At 40.8% G+C, this 19,030-nt stretch overlaps 1 protein-coding gene across 1 annotated transcript; it reads right to left on the reverse strand.

The window, feature by feature from the left end:
• Positions 1 to 8,444: 8,444 nt before the first annotated feature.
• Positions 8,445 to 18,674, reverse strand: DUOXA1 (dual oxidase maturation factor 1). Its single transcript, XM_075855191.1, has 6 exons — positions 18,534 to 18,674; positions 17,835 to 17,892; positions 14,314 to 14,448; positions 12,742 to 12,955; positions 9,848 to 10,062; positions 8,445 to 8,620 (listed from the first exon to the last, which is right to left on the reverse strand). Exons 1-6 carry the CDS (start codon positions 18,672 to 18,674, stop codon positions 8,445 to 8,447), a joined length of 939 nt encoding a protein of 312 aa, XP_075711306.1.
• Positions 18,675 to 19,030: the final 356 nt, after the last annotated feature.

Consider the following 19,030-nt stretch of genomic DNA (forward strand, 5'->3'; position numbering starts at 1 on the left):
TCTGTCATTTTCATTGGTACCATTTTGGGGTACATGCGATTTTGTTGATCACTTTTTATTCCATTTTTCAGCAAGCCAGGTGACCAAAAACCATCAATTCTGACAATGATTTTTATTTATTTTTACAGCGTTCACCCTGGGCTATAAATGACCATTATATTTTATTCTGCGGGTCGGTACGATTATGGCGATACCATATGTATATAGGTTTTTTTATGTTTTGCAGCGTTTGCACAATAAAATAACTTATTTAGAAAATAATTTATTTTCTGTGTCACCATATTCTGAGAGCCATAAGTTTTTTATTTTTCAGTCAAAAAAGCTGTGTAAGGGCTTGTTTTTTGAGGGACGGATTGTAGTTTGTATCGGTACAATTTTGGCGTACATGCGACTTATTGATCACTTTTTATTGTATATTTTGTGAGGGGAGGTGACCAAAAAATAGTGATTCTCGCTTTGTTTTTCTTTTTTTTTTTTTGCGGTGTTCACCGTGCAGGAAAAATTATATTATAGTTTTATAGTTGGGGTCGTTATGAACGCGGTGATACCAAATATGTGTACTTTTTTTTTACGTGTTCATTTTTTTTCTTATAATAAAAGACTTATTATAGGAAAAAAAGCAGTTCATGTTTATGTCACTTATAACTTTTACTTTTACACTTTTTTTTAAAACATTTTTATTCTTTTTTTTTGTTTTTTCACTTGTCCCACTAGGGGACACTTAAACTTGCAGCTCTGATCGCTGCTGGAATACATTACACTACACACGTAGTGTAATGCATTCCAACTGTCATTGTGACGTAACAGTCACATTGACAGGAAGCCTACGACGACCACCCTCCGGGTGGTCCTCATAGGCTTCTGTACATGGCAACCCGGAAGCCATTGTCTGGCGTCCGGTTGCCATGGGTACGATCACCAGCCCCCGTGATTTCACATGGGGGCTGCCGATCGGCGCTAAACACCTTAATTGTGGCGTTCAAATCGAACGCCGCAATTAAGGGGTTAACTGCCGAAATCAGCGGCGATAGGCCGCTGATCGGCAACGGGGAATGCAGAGCAGACACCCTGCACAGTTAACCGCCGCTGCGGTGTAGCGCCGCGCGGTGGTTAACTGTCAAAGCACAGACGTAATTGCACGTCAAGGTGCGCGAACTTACTGCACACATTGACGTGCAGTTACGTCAAGGTGCGGGAAGGGGTTAAGTTATTATTTGCATTGGGATATACTGATACTATACTGTGATTATTTACTGTGTTTGGTGTATTTTTATATCTAAGAGTGATTACTGTTTGTGTTAATAAATATTACTTTTATTTACTATACAGTCGTATCCACTTACTTAGTAGCAAAGCGATTAGATTGACGTTAATATAAGAAAAAGGTAGGGAAAACTAGGCATAACCCTAGTGACCCTAATATAAAGGAGGTAGTAATAGTAGGTGACACTAGCTAGTGAACTCCGCTATTACATCAACCGCCTTTTACATTGGCGGGCCAGCCCAAACTGTTTTCAATTTATTTCTGTGTTTTGTACAGTAAAATTGTGTTAAAACGTGAACTGCAGATAGGCGGAGAGGCGTGGACAGGTAAGGTACGTACACGTTGTAGTGTTGGGTTATACTGTGCGCCTAGTCCTTTTGAAGTTCAGACAAGTAACACAATTTTATTTAAGGCTTAATACAGGATATAATTGGCAGCATCGAACCTTTTATTGTTTTTTTTCTAAGTTATTAACGTCTTTTATTTTGCTTTGCGGCGTGCTGCTCTACAGCGACGAATCGTCGGGCGAGCGAGCAACATATACAAAAGAGTTTGCAGAAGTATCGACATCGGTGTCCATCCGGTGAAGTCCAGCTGATTCGGAAAAGGCATTCCAGAAGAAAAGGACCTTTTTCAAAGCAACAGGGGACAAGGTGGACAAGGCAGACTGAGATGACTTCTGGAACAGTGAGTATGGACTTCTCCACCCTTAAACACCTCGCCAAAAATAGTACATTCAACCAGTGGCGTAGCTATAGGGGTTGCAGCGGCCCGCGGCCCCCCGTACCACATCAATAAAAAGTTACTATAGTAACTGGGGCCGCGGGTCCCTTTTACTATAGTAACTGACAGTACTTACCTTCCTGCTTCCAGGAGCGCAGCGGAGGTCCTGACGTCACAGCGCTGTGCGCAGCGCATGACGTCACAACCCTATGCGCCGCACACAACATTCCGACCCTGGATAGAGTCAGGACATCCGCTGCGGTTAAAGAGGAGAGTAAGATTAATATCCCTGTCTGCTGAAGCTGATTGGCGGGGTCCGACTCCCGGGACCCCGCCAATGAGCTGTTTTGAAGGGACCGCAGTGCTCGTACGAGAGCTGTTTCCCCTTCATTCCGGTCACTGCTCACACTGTGAATCCGTGTCGACGATTTACAGTGTAAGTGAGTAAGAGAAATGAAGGGGAAGCAGCTCTCGTACTAGCGCTGCAGCCCCTTCAAAACAGCTGATTGGCGGGGTCCCGGGAGTCGGACCCTCGACCTATCAGCTATTGATGGCCTATCCTGAGGATAGGCCATCAATATTTAGGGACTGGACAACCCCTTTAAGCCTACGATGTAGCAGGCTTAGAGGGCCCATGAGACAGGATCATAGATTGTGTGATGCTGTCTGCTGGGTCCTGTATCTAAGCCTATCACATGGTAGGCTTAGATACATGGCCCATGTGTGATGCTGTCTGCTGGGCCCTATATCTAAGCCTACCGGACGGTAGGCTTAGATGCAGGGCCCCAGCAGACAGTAATCTTATACTGTATAAGATTACTGTCTGCTGGGGCCCCTTTATCTAAGCATCTTACATAACCACATGGTAAGCTTAGATGCAGGGCCCATATGTGAAACCACCTGTTGGACCCTGTATCTAAGCCTACCGCATGGTAGGCTTAGATACAAGGCTCCAGCAGACAGTAATCTTATACTGTATAAGATTACTGTCTGCTGGGGTTCTGTATCTAAGCATCTTACCATAACAACATGGTAAGCTTAGATACAGGACCCATATGTGAAACGGTCTGTTGGACCCTATATCTAAGTCTACCACATGGTAGACTTAGATATAAGGCTCCAGCAGACAGTAATATTATACTGTATAAGATTACTGTCTGCTGGACCCTGTAGCTAAGCCTACCTTGTGGTAGGCTTAGATACAGGGTCCAACAGACAGTATTACACGTGGGCCCTTTATCTAAGCCTAACACATGTGTTACTAATCGTTTTTGTTGTGTTTGTGAATTTTTACAGGTTCGGTCATTGGACTACGTCGGATTCGAGGACTACTACGATGACGGCTCTTTTAATTATCAATAAAATGGTTAATGAGGGTTGTGTGGGTTTTTTTATTTCAATAAAATATTTTTTCTATGTCTTTGTGTTTTTTTTAAACTATATTACTACCGCCTTAGTAATAGCTGCTGGCTGATTGACATCGTCCATTACTAAGTCGGGGCTTAGTGTTAACCGGTGCAGAGGCTAACACTAACCCCCATTATTACCCCGGTACTCACCACCACCAGGGGTGCTGGGAAGAGCCAGGTACGATCCAGTACCCGACCATCTGTATTGATGGTCGTGCAACGGGGCTGCCGCAGGCTGGTATTATTAGGCTGGGGAATGCTCGGCCGCTGCTGTGTTGTTAATCAGCCAGCAGCCATTACTAAGGTGGTAATAATAAAGTTTAAAAAAATACAAGGACATAGAAAAAATATTTTATTGAAATAAAAAAACACACACAACCCCATTAACCATTTTATTGAGAATAAAAAATGCTGTCATTGAAGTAGTCCTCGAACCCGACGTAGTCCAACAACCGAACCTGTAAAAAAACACAAGAAAATAATTAGTAACATAAAAAAGCAACACAATTATTATACTTACCTTTCCTGGTCCAGCGCTGGAACCGCAATGTCAGCGAGCTGGGCCCTATATCTAATCCTATCATGTGTGATATTGTCTGCTGAGCCACTGTATCTAATCGTATCATGTGTGATGCTGTCTGTTGAGCTATGTATCTAATCCTATCATGTGTGATGCTGTCTGCTGAGCTGTGTATCTAATCCTATCCTGTGTGATACTGTCTGCTGAGCCCCTGTATCTAATCCTATCCATAGTTTATAGGGTCGTAGTGCTATAGATACGCTGTCTCCTATACACACACATACACAAATATATACACATATATAGACACACACACACACATTTTTTTTTGGGGGGGACACATATGTATTGGGGCTATTTCCCCTGACGTTTTAAGTCCTTAGTGACGCCCCTGGCTGCTGGTGCTTCATTGTTGGGTCACTTAGACCCAGCGATGTAACTGAAAGCTGGGGGCCGTCTGCCATGAGAAGTTTGCAGGGGGGGGCCAGTAAGTACTTTTGCATCGGGGCCCATGAGCCTTTATCTACGCCCCTGCATTCAACCCAGTTAGACCCAAGACATACAAGTTAGCAGAATCGCTGTGGTCCACTCAGCTGGATGACGCTTATGCACATGGTAAGATGTGCATTATCAAGAGGAGCGTTTCTAATAAACCTCAAAAAGGCTACACATGCTCGCTAAAATTATGTGTGTTTATGAGGAGATGTGGAAGCCTGATCACATAGAAATGAAGAGTGACTCCCCGAATTTTCACTGCCAGAGCTGTGTCAACAATGTGAAGCAGGTTTTTTGCTTTGCAGACACAACTGGCAGAGAATGTGCAAGGCAAAATTGTTAGAGATAAGCAAATTGCATGCTGGAATCGCAGGTGATAGATTGGTAAAATCATGGTGATGATATTGATGCACAGCAGAGTCAGTCGTACGCTGTGATCAATGCATAAGAATTAGGCGGCATCTACGGATGCGATCATTGCCAAGTCGGAGGTTTCTGTCAGAACGGGCCCCAGAGCAGACACAAACTGACACCGACGGAAACCAGAGGTTTCCGTCTCCATCGCCATTGATTTCAATGGTGACAGAGCCGGTGCCCCTGGTTTCCGTTTGTCTCTTTTGTGCTCCGGATCAGTCGTTTTGCCGGAAGCAATAGCATAGTCGATGTAGTCGGTGCACAAAAGAGGCAAACGGAAACCAGGGACACCGTCTATGTCACCATTGAAATCAATGGCAATGGAGACGTAAACCTCTGGTTTCCGTCGGTGTCAGTTTGTGTCTGCTCAGGGGCCCGTTCTGACAGAAACCTCAGACGGAACATCAGAAGGGGACCCCAACGCAGATGTGAACAGAGCCTTGACCACCCTCCTTAAGACCTTCAAGTTTTTTGGGTCTATTCACATGGTGCGCTCAAATTGTGGTTTATTACTATTATTGTAAAATAATTTGTTTTGCTGTAATTTTGCAAAAACCACAGAGTTTGCTGCGATTTTGCGGCAGTAAATCATGATTTGACCAGTCTGTGAATACACCCTTCATTTGAAATAACTTACTAGGCTGCCAGGAATTGGAAGCATCAACAGAGTAGCATGGTCCTCCCCACATTTACCTAATTATCATACCATAGGAGTTGATAGTGAAAGACAGAAAACTTAAAGGAGTTGGCCACTTTAGTGCTAATATTAACCAATATGTATTAAAGATGGATACATGCCACAAACTAACACATCTAATTTCTAAGTTCTGCGCCGTTTGCTATATTGTGAAGCCTTGCTCCCTAGGTCAGCAAGCCTTCCGTCTCGTCTGCGTGCCGCTCACAAGCATAAGATGGCTGCTGATGGAGGGGCATGTGAGCAGATATGTCATTCGGCCTCCTTCACTCAAACATAGTGCGCAAGAGCAGGGCGGCAGGGAAAGTTTGCTGACCGAGGGGATGGGACTTCACCGATATAGAAAGTGGCATGTATTGAAAGTAAACACTCATTGGTTAAAATTAGCCCTAGAGTGGCCTACCCCTTTTGTGAAATCTTAACATTTTATACATCTTCAGTTACTTTTTTTTTGCATCGGCAAGATACGTGATTTCAATTCTTTATTCTTTTTGTTTTATTTGGGGAAATGTCAGTAACCATTTGGCCTGAGGAAGCAATAGATTTATTCAGCGCTGCACGTCGTCCTGTAGCCATACAAACCATTAAGCAATATATAAGTTCCATCTTTCTTTATTGACGTTTGGTTGTTGCCTTCTTGCATTATTTTGTGTATTTATGTACATCTATGTCTATATGTTGGTTAGTCTAAAACATAAACTGCATTGTTTTTCCAGTAGTAAATAACTCAATAAATGTTTTTCTTGGAGTTAATAAGGCAAAGTTTTGTGTGCTACATGATAAAAGGGCAGTTTTATTGCGAGTTGTCTGTATATTTTTCCAATATTGTCTTTCCTTCAGCCATTGTCTTCTTCAATGCCCCTCCATCTGTTGGTTGTTGGTTAGTATAATTATGTTCTTCATAGCTAGAAGATCAATTCCCCCAGTATTCGTTCTTGTTGACAACACATTTACTGTAAATAACCATATGGAGCCACCACACCACAGGACAACATGATTCTGTTAATGGTTAAATATATATATCTGAAAGACAAGATTACAGACACAGCTATAAATTGTGTGGGCTGTTTCAGCTTCACCAAGTAGGAAGAGAATCTTGAACATATAAAGATAAGAAAGTATAGACTGCAACATCTAGAACCTTCCACCAGCCTCCTCAGAGAAGCTGTGCTATTTGGACACAGTGGTGGCATTGTTTAAAAAACAAATGATACAGTCAATTTTAGCATTGTTTGGGCACATTAATTGGGCACTCTATGGCTCTTTTGCTTGTGCACTTTGGTGGTTTAGTTTAAGCATTTTAGGGCACAGTTATTTAGGGATTGTGTGTTGCCATTATTTAGACATAGTGCATTTTAGTCTAGTATTATTTGAGCACCATATAGCACATTTATTTGCATTGCTACATCTGTATATAGACATACTTTTAAATGCGTTATACTTAAGGTGGAGTGCTCATTTTTACTAGCAATGCAGGCAATTGAATAAATGACAGGTATCTATTAAGATGTCTACTAGGCTTATTCTTTATATTCTCCATCTTGTTGATCTTTGAATTACGGTTTTCCTGGCCACTAGGTAGACTTGTTCATGCTCACATACGATATTCAACTGCACATGGCAACAACCTTTATAAATAATAATCCTCAGAAGGAAACCAACCATAGTGCTACACAATAAATGGAACAACTACAGTGTATCAGTATGTAAAATATAAAAATTAATATAGAAAATAAGAAAGAAGGCTAAATACAATATGAGCAGTGCGTGAACAACCCCGCAATTGAGTTTTCTACACTTTCAATCCATTTGACTTGATCAAGTATCATTTATGTATAATTTAATATAATTATTCCAAAGTCATGAATATATCCTTCTTCATGGTACAATCAATGATGGAAGTAATGAGTTATTGAAATAAAATGAAATGCTATGAAATTTTATTTTCATATGTTGTGTAGTTATACAGATTTACGATGTATGACATGTCCTACTGCTTTTTTTAAAAGTTTTTTTTTTACTCTCTCCATCTGCTATTCAACAGCTAAACCAAAAGCAAAAACATGAAAAACATAAACATTTAGGGCAGGTTCAGACGTGGCGGAATTGCTGTGGAATTCCGCTACGGACAGTCCGCAGTGGAATTCTCCAGCGGCCGTTTTTTTACATTTGTTTCTATACATTTTTAGGAAACTTAGTTCAGACGTTGCGGAAAACTCAGCTGCGGACCATAGGCTGCGGTGCAGAATTTTCAGTCCGCAGCATGCACTGTCTGTTGCGGAGAAGAAGCAAAAACTGAAATCTGCAACGTCTGAATTACCTGTCAAATATGCAAATGTTGGTGCAGATTCGTTGCGTAATTGCCCCGAATCTGCACCAACATTTGCAGCGGAAAAACTCTGCCACGTCTGAACGTGCCCTTATTGTTCATTGTTTAATATTTTTGACTGATTCACTGAAACAGACATAACTCATACATATGAACACAAAATATTTAAATAAAACTGGTTATCTTGAGTAGTCGCTCATTACAAGGAAAAATGTACACGTGAAATGATTCTGATTTATGCATGTAAATGTTAAAAGTTCAAAACCAAGTAAATGTCTCTTTTTTTAAACAATATTGCATCTGTTTAATGCTTGGTTCCACTCTGGTACGGATGAAATTGAAGTGCAGAGAACAGGTTTTTTGTTTCTTATACACTTTTTGACAGATTTTCACAAATATATACCCTATTGGGTATTTCTTCACAGCCTTTAGTGCTTTTTGGATGAAAGCTCTTCACTATAGGACTCAAGACTTTAGTTCTTGACATTCATCCATGACCCTTTCTTGATTAAAAAGCGCTTATAAATAAGCGTTCATCTAATAAAGATATAAATCCACCCAGAAGGCATGCAAGTCCAGAGAAGTAGAAGAAAATCTCATAACATCTGGCTAACAACGTCAGTTTTATTATCTTCTGAGACAGAGTCCTCTTCTTTGTCAGTTTTATTGCATAATTCTTCATTGTCTTTAGAGCTGAATAAACGTTGAAGAACCCTTGGGCTTATTACGTGTATCGTCAAAAGTATGATGCTTATAATAAGGCAAAATAAACCTAAAAGAGAGGAAAATTGGTAACGCATAATTTATAGCTTTTTGCCAAAGAGAGACAATTATTATTGAGGCAGGAATGAAAATTGTAAAAAGAAATATATAATGAGTCCTCCATTTTTTTGTAAGAATATTTTTATTTAACTGAATAGATGAACAAATGATTCTTGTATTTTATTATGTAGTCCCAAATAAGTAAAGAACCAATGTAAGCAGGAAGATATTGCTAATGGTGATGATATGAAATATTCTATTTGCCATTGTGAATCTGTACATGTCTTTATAGGACTCTAGAATTAAAGTTTTATATCTTGCTATGTAGAAATATAGGTAGGTCTTAGGCTGGTTTTGTCTGGTGCGCAGGCATGCGCGTGGCTCTCTTTATTCTGTTTAATGGGAGTTACGGAAACAGCAGAGTAGGCGCTACGCGGCTGTTTCCGCAACTCTCATAAAACTGAATGAAGGGAGCTCCACACATGGCATTATATCAGGGTTTCATTTTTCTTTTATATGAAAAATTTAGCCAAAGCAACCCATAGATTAATTAATAAACAAATAAGATCTGGAATCTGATTCATTACTATGGGCAACTTCTCTAATTTTCCTTTGCAACACTATTGATAAATCTCTTCATGCATATTTTTGCAGCATTTTTGACTTATGTGGTGTTTTTGAAAAATGTACAACATGCTCTGGGTTTGCCAATTTTTTTAGGGCGTTTTCTACCCATAGATCCAATTTTAACATAAACTGCACCAAAGGTGGTCTGGTCAGAAGGAGGCCTATTACAGTGTGCACTTCATCCCATAGTTCGGCAGAAACTATACATGGTATGATATATGTTATGAACATGGGTGGACACAGAGAACAGAGGCTTCAGTGCAAGAACAGCATATGGGCCCCTTGAACTCCCAATAGATCATCATAAAGAACCCCCTTATGTCCCCCCACAATCAACCAGCAATTGTGAGCTATAAAATGTATTAGCTCAGACTCTTACATACAATCTGATAGACAGTAGGAAGCTGCTTTAATGTGATAGTGTGCCTCCTTACCTACTAAGCCCAGGGCAGCTACACAGGGTACACATATGTTATGTCCGTCGTTACATGTCTAGTTATGAAAATACCCAGAGCACGTAATAGTTTCCTAAATTGTTTGTAAAAGTACCTGAAATTAATTGTTGATTAAATATGTAAACTTGAAAGGAAATTGGGACTAAAGGAAATACCTGTTGCAAAACTCAACCAGAAAGAAAGACCAAATCTTGTGCGCAGAATGGAGCTGCCAAAGTGAATGCTGCATTCGGGTACCTGTCTGACGGTTGCAAATGATGTGAGTGATACTATTATGCACATTGCAGTCGCAAACAGCATAAAGATTCCATAGACCAGGAATGGCATGCAGAAGAGAACATTGCTGAGAATCCAGGAGCAAAAGGCAGCCCTATAATAAAAGTAAAGAAACGTACAAACACATTCTGAGATCATGAAACGGTTAGACAGCTAACAAAAGCTCTGCGTTGTTAAATATATTGTACAAGGGGTGTTCTGCAGAGTGATATGTATAATATGAATCACTCTAGTAACAGGCAACATTTCATATCTTTTGCAGCATTAAAGTTGTTAGGACCCATCTACAGCACGGACACGGATGGGTGTCCGTGCTGTAGAACTGTGCCAGAAATTATGGAGCATGTCCGTTCTTTCATGTTTTATGGGCAGTGCTCCCATACATTTTTTAAATAAAATCCTAAACATTTTTTATATCACACAGCTGGCTGCAAATTACACTTTTTATAAATATTTCCCATAAGGACACGTTCAGACGTGGCGGAATTTTTCCGCTGCAAATGTTGGTGCAGATTTGGGGCAATTACGCAACGAATCTGCACCAACATTTGCATATTTGACAGGTAATTCAGACGTTGCAGAAAACACAGCGGACTTGCCACAGATTTCAGTTTTTGCATTGCAAAGGCTGAAATAAGCAGTGAAATTCTGCTTCCTCTCAACAACAGTGCATGCTGCGGTCTGAAAATTCCGCACCACAGCCTATAGTCCGCAGCGGAGTTTTCCGCCACGTCTGCACAAAGTTAACTAAAAAGGTGTTGAAACCAATGGACAAGCTGCCTGCTGCGGATTTCCACTGCGGACTGTCCGCAGCGGAATTCAACAGCAATTCCGCCACGTCTGAATGTGCCCTTAGGTTTAGCAACTTTAGCTTACCATAAAAAAAGGTCAATAATCAAAATTAGTTTCTCCTTAAATAAATAGACAATTAACTGGTTGCCGATACATAACGAGAATGTTCGTCCTCAGTGGCGGGTACTTCGAGCATTAGGACGAGCATTCTCATCCTGTATGATAGCCAGTGTCCGCGCGCAATCAGAAGTGGGGCAACGGCTGTAATACACAGCCGGAGCCCCGCTCTAATGTCGGAGAGAAGAGAAGCCTCTTCTTTCCACCGTTAACACCTTTAATGCCGCGATCAAAGCTGACCGCGGCATTCAGAGAAGGGGGGACTGCCCTCTGATCGTGTCATAGAAAATCTCTGTGACGCGATCAAAGCAGGAGGACCCCAGGGCTGTCTGAACATATTTCCTGTTGGTAGGGCATACTGAGGTATGCCCTAACAACTGCCTGAGTACTATCCCTACACAAGCTAATGTACTGGCATATAGATATAGGCAAGTACATTAGAGTTAAAATATAAAAATCCAAATGAAAAATCTATTTATGGGATTAAAAAAAATTAAATTAAATTAATGTAAAAAAAATATTAATCTTAAATAAAATAAAAGTTAAAAAATACACAGAAATACACATTTTTTACAATAAATACATTTTTTTTTAAATATAAGTCCCAAAACATGAAATAATATAGACATATTTTGTTTCGCCACAACCATAACAACCTGAAAAACAAATATATAACATTATTTATGATGATCGGTGTATGGTGTAAAATTAAATGAATATTAAAACTGCAGCGGAACTGCTTTTTTTCTGCATTTTTGTCAAAATAAAAATTTATATAAATTAAACAATAATGTATTTGTACCAAAAAATGGTACCTACATAAAGTACAACTCGTCCCGCAAAAAACAAAGTCTCATACAAATATTTCGCACAAAAAATAAAAAAGTTATGAGCGTCGGGATGCAAAGAGGGAAATAAAGAAAAATTTTTCTGTCCTCAAGGCCAAAATTAGCCTTGTCCTTAAGGGGTTAAATTAAAGGGATATTCCGGATATACCATAAATTCTGGATTGAAATCCTATGATTCAAGTTTGCTGACTCAAAGCATCCGTAAGTGGCCACTTTCACCATTGAAATGGATAAGAGTTAGGGTATGTTCACACTACAGCGTCCGTAACGGCCGAAATTACGGGGCTGTTTTCAGGAGAAAACAGCCCCGTCATTTCAGCCGTAACGGCATGTGCAGGCGCTTGAACGCCGCGTCCATTACGGACGTAATTGGCGCTGCTTTTCATTGGAGTCAATGAATAACGGCTCCAATTATGCCCCAAGAAGTGACAGGTCTATTTACGCTCCGTCTTTTGACAGCGGCTCGTAAATATACGCCTCGTGTGAACAGACAAACGTCAGCCCATTGCTTTCAATGGGCAGATGTTTGTCAACGCTTTCAAGCTGTATTTTCGGACGTAATTCCAGGCGTAAAACGCCCGAATTACGTCCGTAAATAGGCCGTGTGAACATACCCTTATAGAGTTGAGCAAGCAGCACTGCAAGGGTAATATAACATTACATGCCAGCCATTTAAATGAATGGCCGGCCATATAATACATGAACAGGCCAGATGTGTGAGAGCTGCTCTTTGCTATTTCATAGAGGGTGTTCATTCATAGAAAGGGTTTCTATGACATCCATATGCCCAAATATATAATAGATGTAAAATTCTTAGGGCTAATCAGGAGCTTGATGGATTTATTTTATAATAACTGTTGTAGTTGTATTTAGCTGGACTGAAATGTTCGGAATTTGAAACAATTTTGGTTATGCACAATAAAAAATTTAATATTTTGTTATATTCATATTTTTGCTGCATTACTAATTTAGTATGCGGGTGAACCATATCCTAACATTTCTAATGTAATACTCACCACATTATTGCTGAGGAGTAGTATGTGGATATACAGTATTGTTGATGTAGTTTACAAGGGCTATTGCTGTTGAATTTTTCCGCTACATATAATACCGGACTTGGGAGACCTCTCTCTAATCCTTCATGGTAATCTATATCATATTGAATCCTTGACTCCCAAGAAAACCTTTCATTGTAATTGATGGTCTCATTTAGCTGGTGCACTGGATTTCCTACAAAGAGAATCGCTAAATTCAGATTTTCTTATAATAAAATGCAAAAACTAAAATTGTACAAACCTTTGGCAAGGAACAAGAGATCTTTATTGTCTAACTTCCTCTACGATAGTAATAATCCATTGCTAGCCATTTGCTATGTTTAGCTATCAATCTTTGGCCAAATTCAGACGAACGTAAAATACGTCCATGTGACGGCCGTTAAAATAACGTCCGTCACACGGACGCATGTATTTCAATGGAGACATTCACACGGCCGTTGTTTCAACGGACCGTGTGAAGGGTCAGTTGAAAAATAGAACATAAAATGGACAAGGAGGCAGCACTTCCAATAAAACGTAGAAAGCCTTTAATCACCCATGCAACGTTTCAATCCCTCAGGACCTTTCTTAAGCATTCTATGAGGATAGGGGCTACATGTGAGATCGCTGGGCGTCCGCCCGCTGGGACCCCCAGCGATAAGGAGAACAGGGGACCAAAAGTCACCCAAAGTGCTACATGAGAAGCCTGGACTTCCGGGTTCTGAGTCCGGCTTATCTGTTCCACAGCTCCAAAGAGATCAATGGAGAGCTGCTCGTGCATGCGCAGAAGAATCCCATTGATCTCTATGAAGCTGCTGTACACAGACGCGGAAGTCAAAGCTTCTCATGCAGTGCTCTTGGTTACTTTCGGTCCCCGTTCTCCTTATCGATCACACATGTATACCTATCCTGTGGATAGGGGATAGATGTGTTTTTTGACACAACCCCTTTAAACTGCCAGGAACAGCGAAATTGCTGTTCCTGGCCAATAGAGCAGTGTGTCCGCTGTAAAAGACTTCTGACACCTGCAGTGTATGGAGTGAGCTCAGCGCGTGAGCCCGCTCCATACATTATCCCCCCCGCTCCATGATGTGCCGGCACATCATGGGTCGGGAAGGGGTTAAGTAATGAAGCGGTAATGGGGCTTGGCGATGCCAGGTCCCTTGACTACGGACTATAAGACGCAGGAACTTTTTAGCAAGATTTATTCTTGCTAAAAACTGCGTCTTATAGTCCGAAAAATACGGTAACTCCTTTACAGATCCTTAACTGCGTAAATACCATTTTTTTCAGGCCCAAACTGGGCTCTTGCTCATTCAAACCCGGTATTTCTATTATATTATTGTATTTTTATGATATAATTATATAAGAACTTTGTGTAAAGATAATGTGGTCTTTTTAGCATACAGCTGGCACTGGTGATAATGTCACCATGATGTACATGCACTTAAAAATATAGCTTATAACTTTATACACTCAAAGCGGACATAAAACCCGGTTCTAACTAAAAATATACTGCACTTGCAGAGGCATCAATGTGATGAAAAATAATACCTGCTAGGGTTATGTTTACACCTCTTAAGCCGACGAACAATCCAATGCTGGCATTCACCATGGTATTGCTGAAAGATTTATACACTGTTGTCGTGGTTATAGATCCAACTTCCCAATCCCGGGTGAAATTAACAGCTGAAAATGATGTTAGAAGTGAAGAAATTAATTAAACATGCTGTAATCTTTCCCCAGTGTTAAATTCTGCTAAATAAAATGCCAGCAAAAAAACTAAATGGAACTTCTTAGCTCCAGGCCTGTTGTCTTATTCAGTTATCAATGGAAAACATTAGGGTTCATGTATAAAAACTAGTGTAAGCCTGCTTATATCAAGAATTCACATTGCATGTGTCATTTTTCTCGAGAAAGTTAGAAAAATTACAGGGCAGCACTTTTTGTCTCTGTTTATATCCATACATAAACCTAAGGGTATGTGCACACACACTAATTACGTCCGTAATTGACGGACGTATTTCGGCCGCAAGTCCCAGACCGAACACAGTGCAGGGAGCCGGGCTCCTAGCATCATACTTATGTACGATGCTAGGAGTCCCTGCCTCGCTGCAGGACAACTGTCCCGTACTGAAAACAGGATTACAGTACGGGACAGTTGTCCTGCAGCGAGGCAGGGACTCCTAGCGTCGTACATAAGTATGATGCTAGGAGCCCGGCTCCCTGCAGTGTGTTCGGTCCGGTACTTGCGGCCAAAATACGTCCGTCACTTACGGACGTTATTAGTGTGTGTGCACATACCCTAAAAGTATTCAGAAACTTTCATGTTCAAGTTGCCATGTTAACCAGTGACACATTCCACTAATATTCAGATTCAATGTGTTTGCAAATATCTGTTCATTTCTGTGACTTCTAAATATATTTAAGGTAGAAGCTGCTTTTATATTTTCTATTCCTACTGGTATTATATTTACAGGTTTTCAATAGTTTTCTGCTTTTTCTGTAAATAATATTACCAGGTCATAATAAGGACCTCAAATTTGAAAAGCGAGTCGAAGGGCACATTTGGTGATTGTGTATACAGCGTAGTTTGTATTATGTTTAGTTCGGAATTTAAAATTATTTTTCCACATTTTGCCAGCAGGTGTTGTACAGGGTTGTGCAAGTTTGATAGGGAGCAGGTTTTAAGAGCAGGTTGCAGTGTGTGTCATATTCGGATAAACAGCCATAAAATCTTTAAATAGCCATTAACACATCTCTACACCTACATTAATTATAAAATTAACTGCACATTGTGAATCATGAAGTGGCTGATATTATGCAGTATATATACATATAACACCCATGCTGCAGTCCAGTCTGGGCAATGCCTGGGTAGAGGTGTTGCTATTAGGAGTGCAAAGGTAGCTATCACACCCCAGAGACGCTGGTAATTATAAATGGTACATGGCCATGGGGCAATGTTACAGATTTTGCATTCGGGCCCAGGAGCTTCAAGTTACTCTACTATGTCTGAGTAATTGCTGTGACCACGCATACACATTTAGGGTTAAACACTGTACAGGAAATACCCCAAAGCCAAATGTAAAACCTGGGAGGAGGTTTGGCTTCTAACTCCACTCTACACCATCACGATCCCTTGGCCATTCCCAGATCACTTATACAATACTGCCACTCTAGTGCACATCTGGTACATCTCTGAACCGCTCCCATTGCATACCACATCCCCACCGCCTCAGCAGTGCTGAGGGGTTGTATATTGTTACACAGTTTGCACAGCACTGCAGAGCCTAAGAAAGATTGAAAAGTTAAATGGCACTTAAGAAGACGTGTGCTACTGCAGTGCCCAACCATGTCAAAACAATAGGCACAACAGCAGTGCTATGCTATGGCTGGTACAAACGCAAAAATAATTACTGAGACTTAGGGACAGTTGCATATAGTGCCTGCCACATAGCATTACGATCCTCATCATGCTCGTGGTCCTGAGACAATTTTGCTATATATGCTGTTATGTAGTATTTCTATCTGGATTCTGAATTCGATACAGATAAACTATGAGCATAATGATCTTAGATTGTTTATATAGTGTGTACCTGCACAGTATGGACAATGATAATTGATCATACAAGCCAAAAGATTATTTACCATAACCTGCCTTCAGCAATTAAATCTTCCTAGTTTACTACTCATGCAAGTACGCAGGGCCAGCGTTAGGGGGAGGCAAACTGTGTCCAGGGCTCCATCCCCAAAGGGACCCCTGCTTCAACACTGCTGTTCAGCTGCCCGTCTGCAGAAACGATTGGGCGGGGCAGCTGAAAAGCAGTGACAGCGGGTAGAGATTGTGAGCCCAGGACTCAAGCAACATCAGACTTGAAACCTCTGGTGGGCCCCCCCCCTCCTCTGGGCCCCTCCCTCCTCTCCCCGTGCTGACAGAACTGTGCTAGCATGGAAGAGAGGAGGCCCTGCCCACCAGCCCCTGCCTAGCGCAGTCGGCTGGCTGTTCAGTCTCATTCAGGTCCTCCATCACCTCCCTCTCCTGTCTTGCTATTACAACAGCTTAGCTTCTTGGCTGTTGTAACTTGATACAGCAAGCTTTTAGCAGTCGGGCCAGTAAGGAGGGGGAGGGAGACTGCAGATACTGTAGAGAAGGAAGCAGAGTAAGACATAAAAGGCTACATGTCCTCCACTACTGCAGTCCTGGGCACCCTACATGATGTCCAAACATCAAATTTTATCTGCAGAGAAGGTAAGTCTATGTGTAATGTGTGTGCAAATATATGTGTGTATAATATGTATATATGTATTGCATACCTTCCAAATGTTAAGTATCGGAAAGGGGGACTTTGGCATGAGGCAACGTTTAACAGTGGCAGAGTGAAGGCAGACCTGGGGGCCTTCATTAGGCCCCCGGACTGCCATGCCATGAGAAGCATCTGCACCTGCGCATGGAAAATTAAATGTATATCACTGAGAGACCAAGGAAAGTAGACAATTAGACACACAACCGGAGAATCGCCCGTAATTACGGACTGTAATTACGGTCCGTAATTACGGGCCCATTCATTTCTATGTACGACGGACACCTTCCCATATGTCTACGGGATGGTGTCCGTGCCGTAGAAACTTTCCCAAAAAAATAGGACATGTCCTATTTTTTTATTTTACGGACCGTGTGTCTATACTTTATAATGGGAGCACGGCTCGTAAAAACGGCCGTCTGTCCATTCAGACTGTCCATTCAGACTGTCATCCGAATGTCCTTTCAGACATTACGGGTCATATTTACGGGCACGGTCGTGTGCATGAAGCCTTACAAAGTGGACAGAAATATTTGCACGTTTTTTATGTTCTGAACTAATTTGCTATGGGGCCTAATTGTTACTCGTTACGCTCCATTTAGAAGCTTTCTAACTATTATAGTATATAACATAGATCAGGAATATATGCATTAGGAATATCTATAGAGCAGTAGAGGGGGAAAAAAGACAGGACAGTACAGTGTATTTATTGACTGGATACTGTATGTCTGCAAATCTCTATATCTAAAAACACTTCAAATAAAAACTTACCAATGATGACAGCACCAATAAATAGACTGGTCAGCACCCTCACCAACCAGAACGTTCTCTGTAAATAATAAATGCTAGGTTACAATATGTCACTGTGGATTTCTTTGATTATATAGAGCTTTTATATTTTGAGGCGTTTTCCACCATCCCAAATTGTAAATAAAATGGCTGTAGTGTCAAATACGGTGTACACAACCAAACCCAACATATTCAATCAGGGACAAAGGGAAAGATAGGGAATGGCGATTAACTTTAGTCAAACACCTTTCCCTATCTTTACCAGTGTCCCTCATTGAATATAAAAACTTTTATACACAGAACTCTGAGGATATTTCTAATAGTTTTAAAAATTTATTAAAGTGGGGCATTATTTCTTATTATACACGCTACAACTTATTTAATTCTCTCAGAGTTTATAATTTATCAAGTGCTTGGACATAGTCAGAGATTCCTTCATACTTTGCCATTTTAGAGATTAGATGGTAACGTAATGCAGCCCCCTGAACAAAGGGATGTAAAGCCCCAATGGCTAAACTCTTTATGATCATCTTTTACACACGCCTATTTAAAGTGTATCTGTATCATGACAGATGTCCTCTAAACTATAGTAAAGTACTATTGATATACAAATATTATACCACAATTCAGCATATGTACCATATGTTTTTAAGGACTGCTGCATTCATTGAATATTCTTACCAGTTTTCCTCTGATCCCTGGCAATATGATGATAAAAGTGGCAGCAGTAACCAGACATATTATTATAATCTCAACGATTGTGGTGTCAAACAGAAAAGGAGTTCTCCACAGGGAATAAAATGGGAAAACAGATGTTTGCATGATGATTATCTATGGGCCAGAAGACCTGGAAATAGAAAAAGGGAAAGATTTCAAAACACATATAAATAATAACGACGATGTGTCCGCTGCGTGAGAAACTCACTGCATGTCTTATACTTGTGCGTCTTTTGCACATCACACAGCCATTGACGTCATACGTGTGATGTGCGTGATTCACGCAACAGTTGCTAAAGAAATAATGAGAAAAAGAAAAACACTTCCTTCAGTTTATTTTGCTGACGTAAAAAACGTGTGACGTACAGATGACATACACGCGTAAAAAACACAGACACGCACCGTACACAGATGTCACATGGAACTGCAATGCAAGAAAAATGCTGAGTTTTTTACACGCG

This window comes from Rhinoderma darwinii, chromosome 3, assembly GCF_050947455.1.
Source record: "Rhinoderma darwinii isolate aRhiDar2 chromosome 3, aRhiDar2.hap1, whole genome shotgun sequence".
Classification (NCBI taxonomy): Eukaryota; Metazoa; Chordata; class Amphibia; order Anura; family Rhinodermatidae; genus Rhinoderma; species Rhinoderma darwinii.

What these genes read in the sequence shown, in the direction of transcription:
- DUOXA1 (XM_075855191.1), bottom strand. Translation starts at nt 18,674, where the DNA reads ATGCAAACATCTGTTTTCCCATTTTATTCCCTGTGGAGAACTCCTTTT. An exon ending in CAGGGATCAGAGGAAAACTG is followed by an intron (nt 17,893 to 18,533) that starts GTAAGAATATTC and finishes TATTATTTACAG; the next exon opens with AGAACGTTCTGGTTGGTGAG. An exon ending in CTGGTTGAGTTTTGCAACAG is followed by an intron (nt 8,621 to 9,847) that starts GTATTTCCTTTA and finishes CCTCTCTTTTAG; the next exon opens with GTTTATTTTGCCTTATTATA.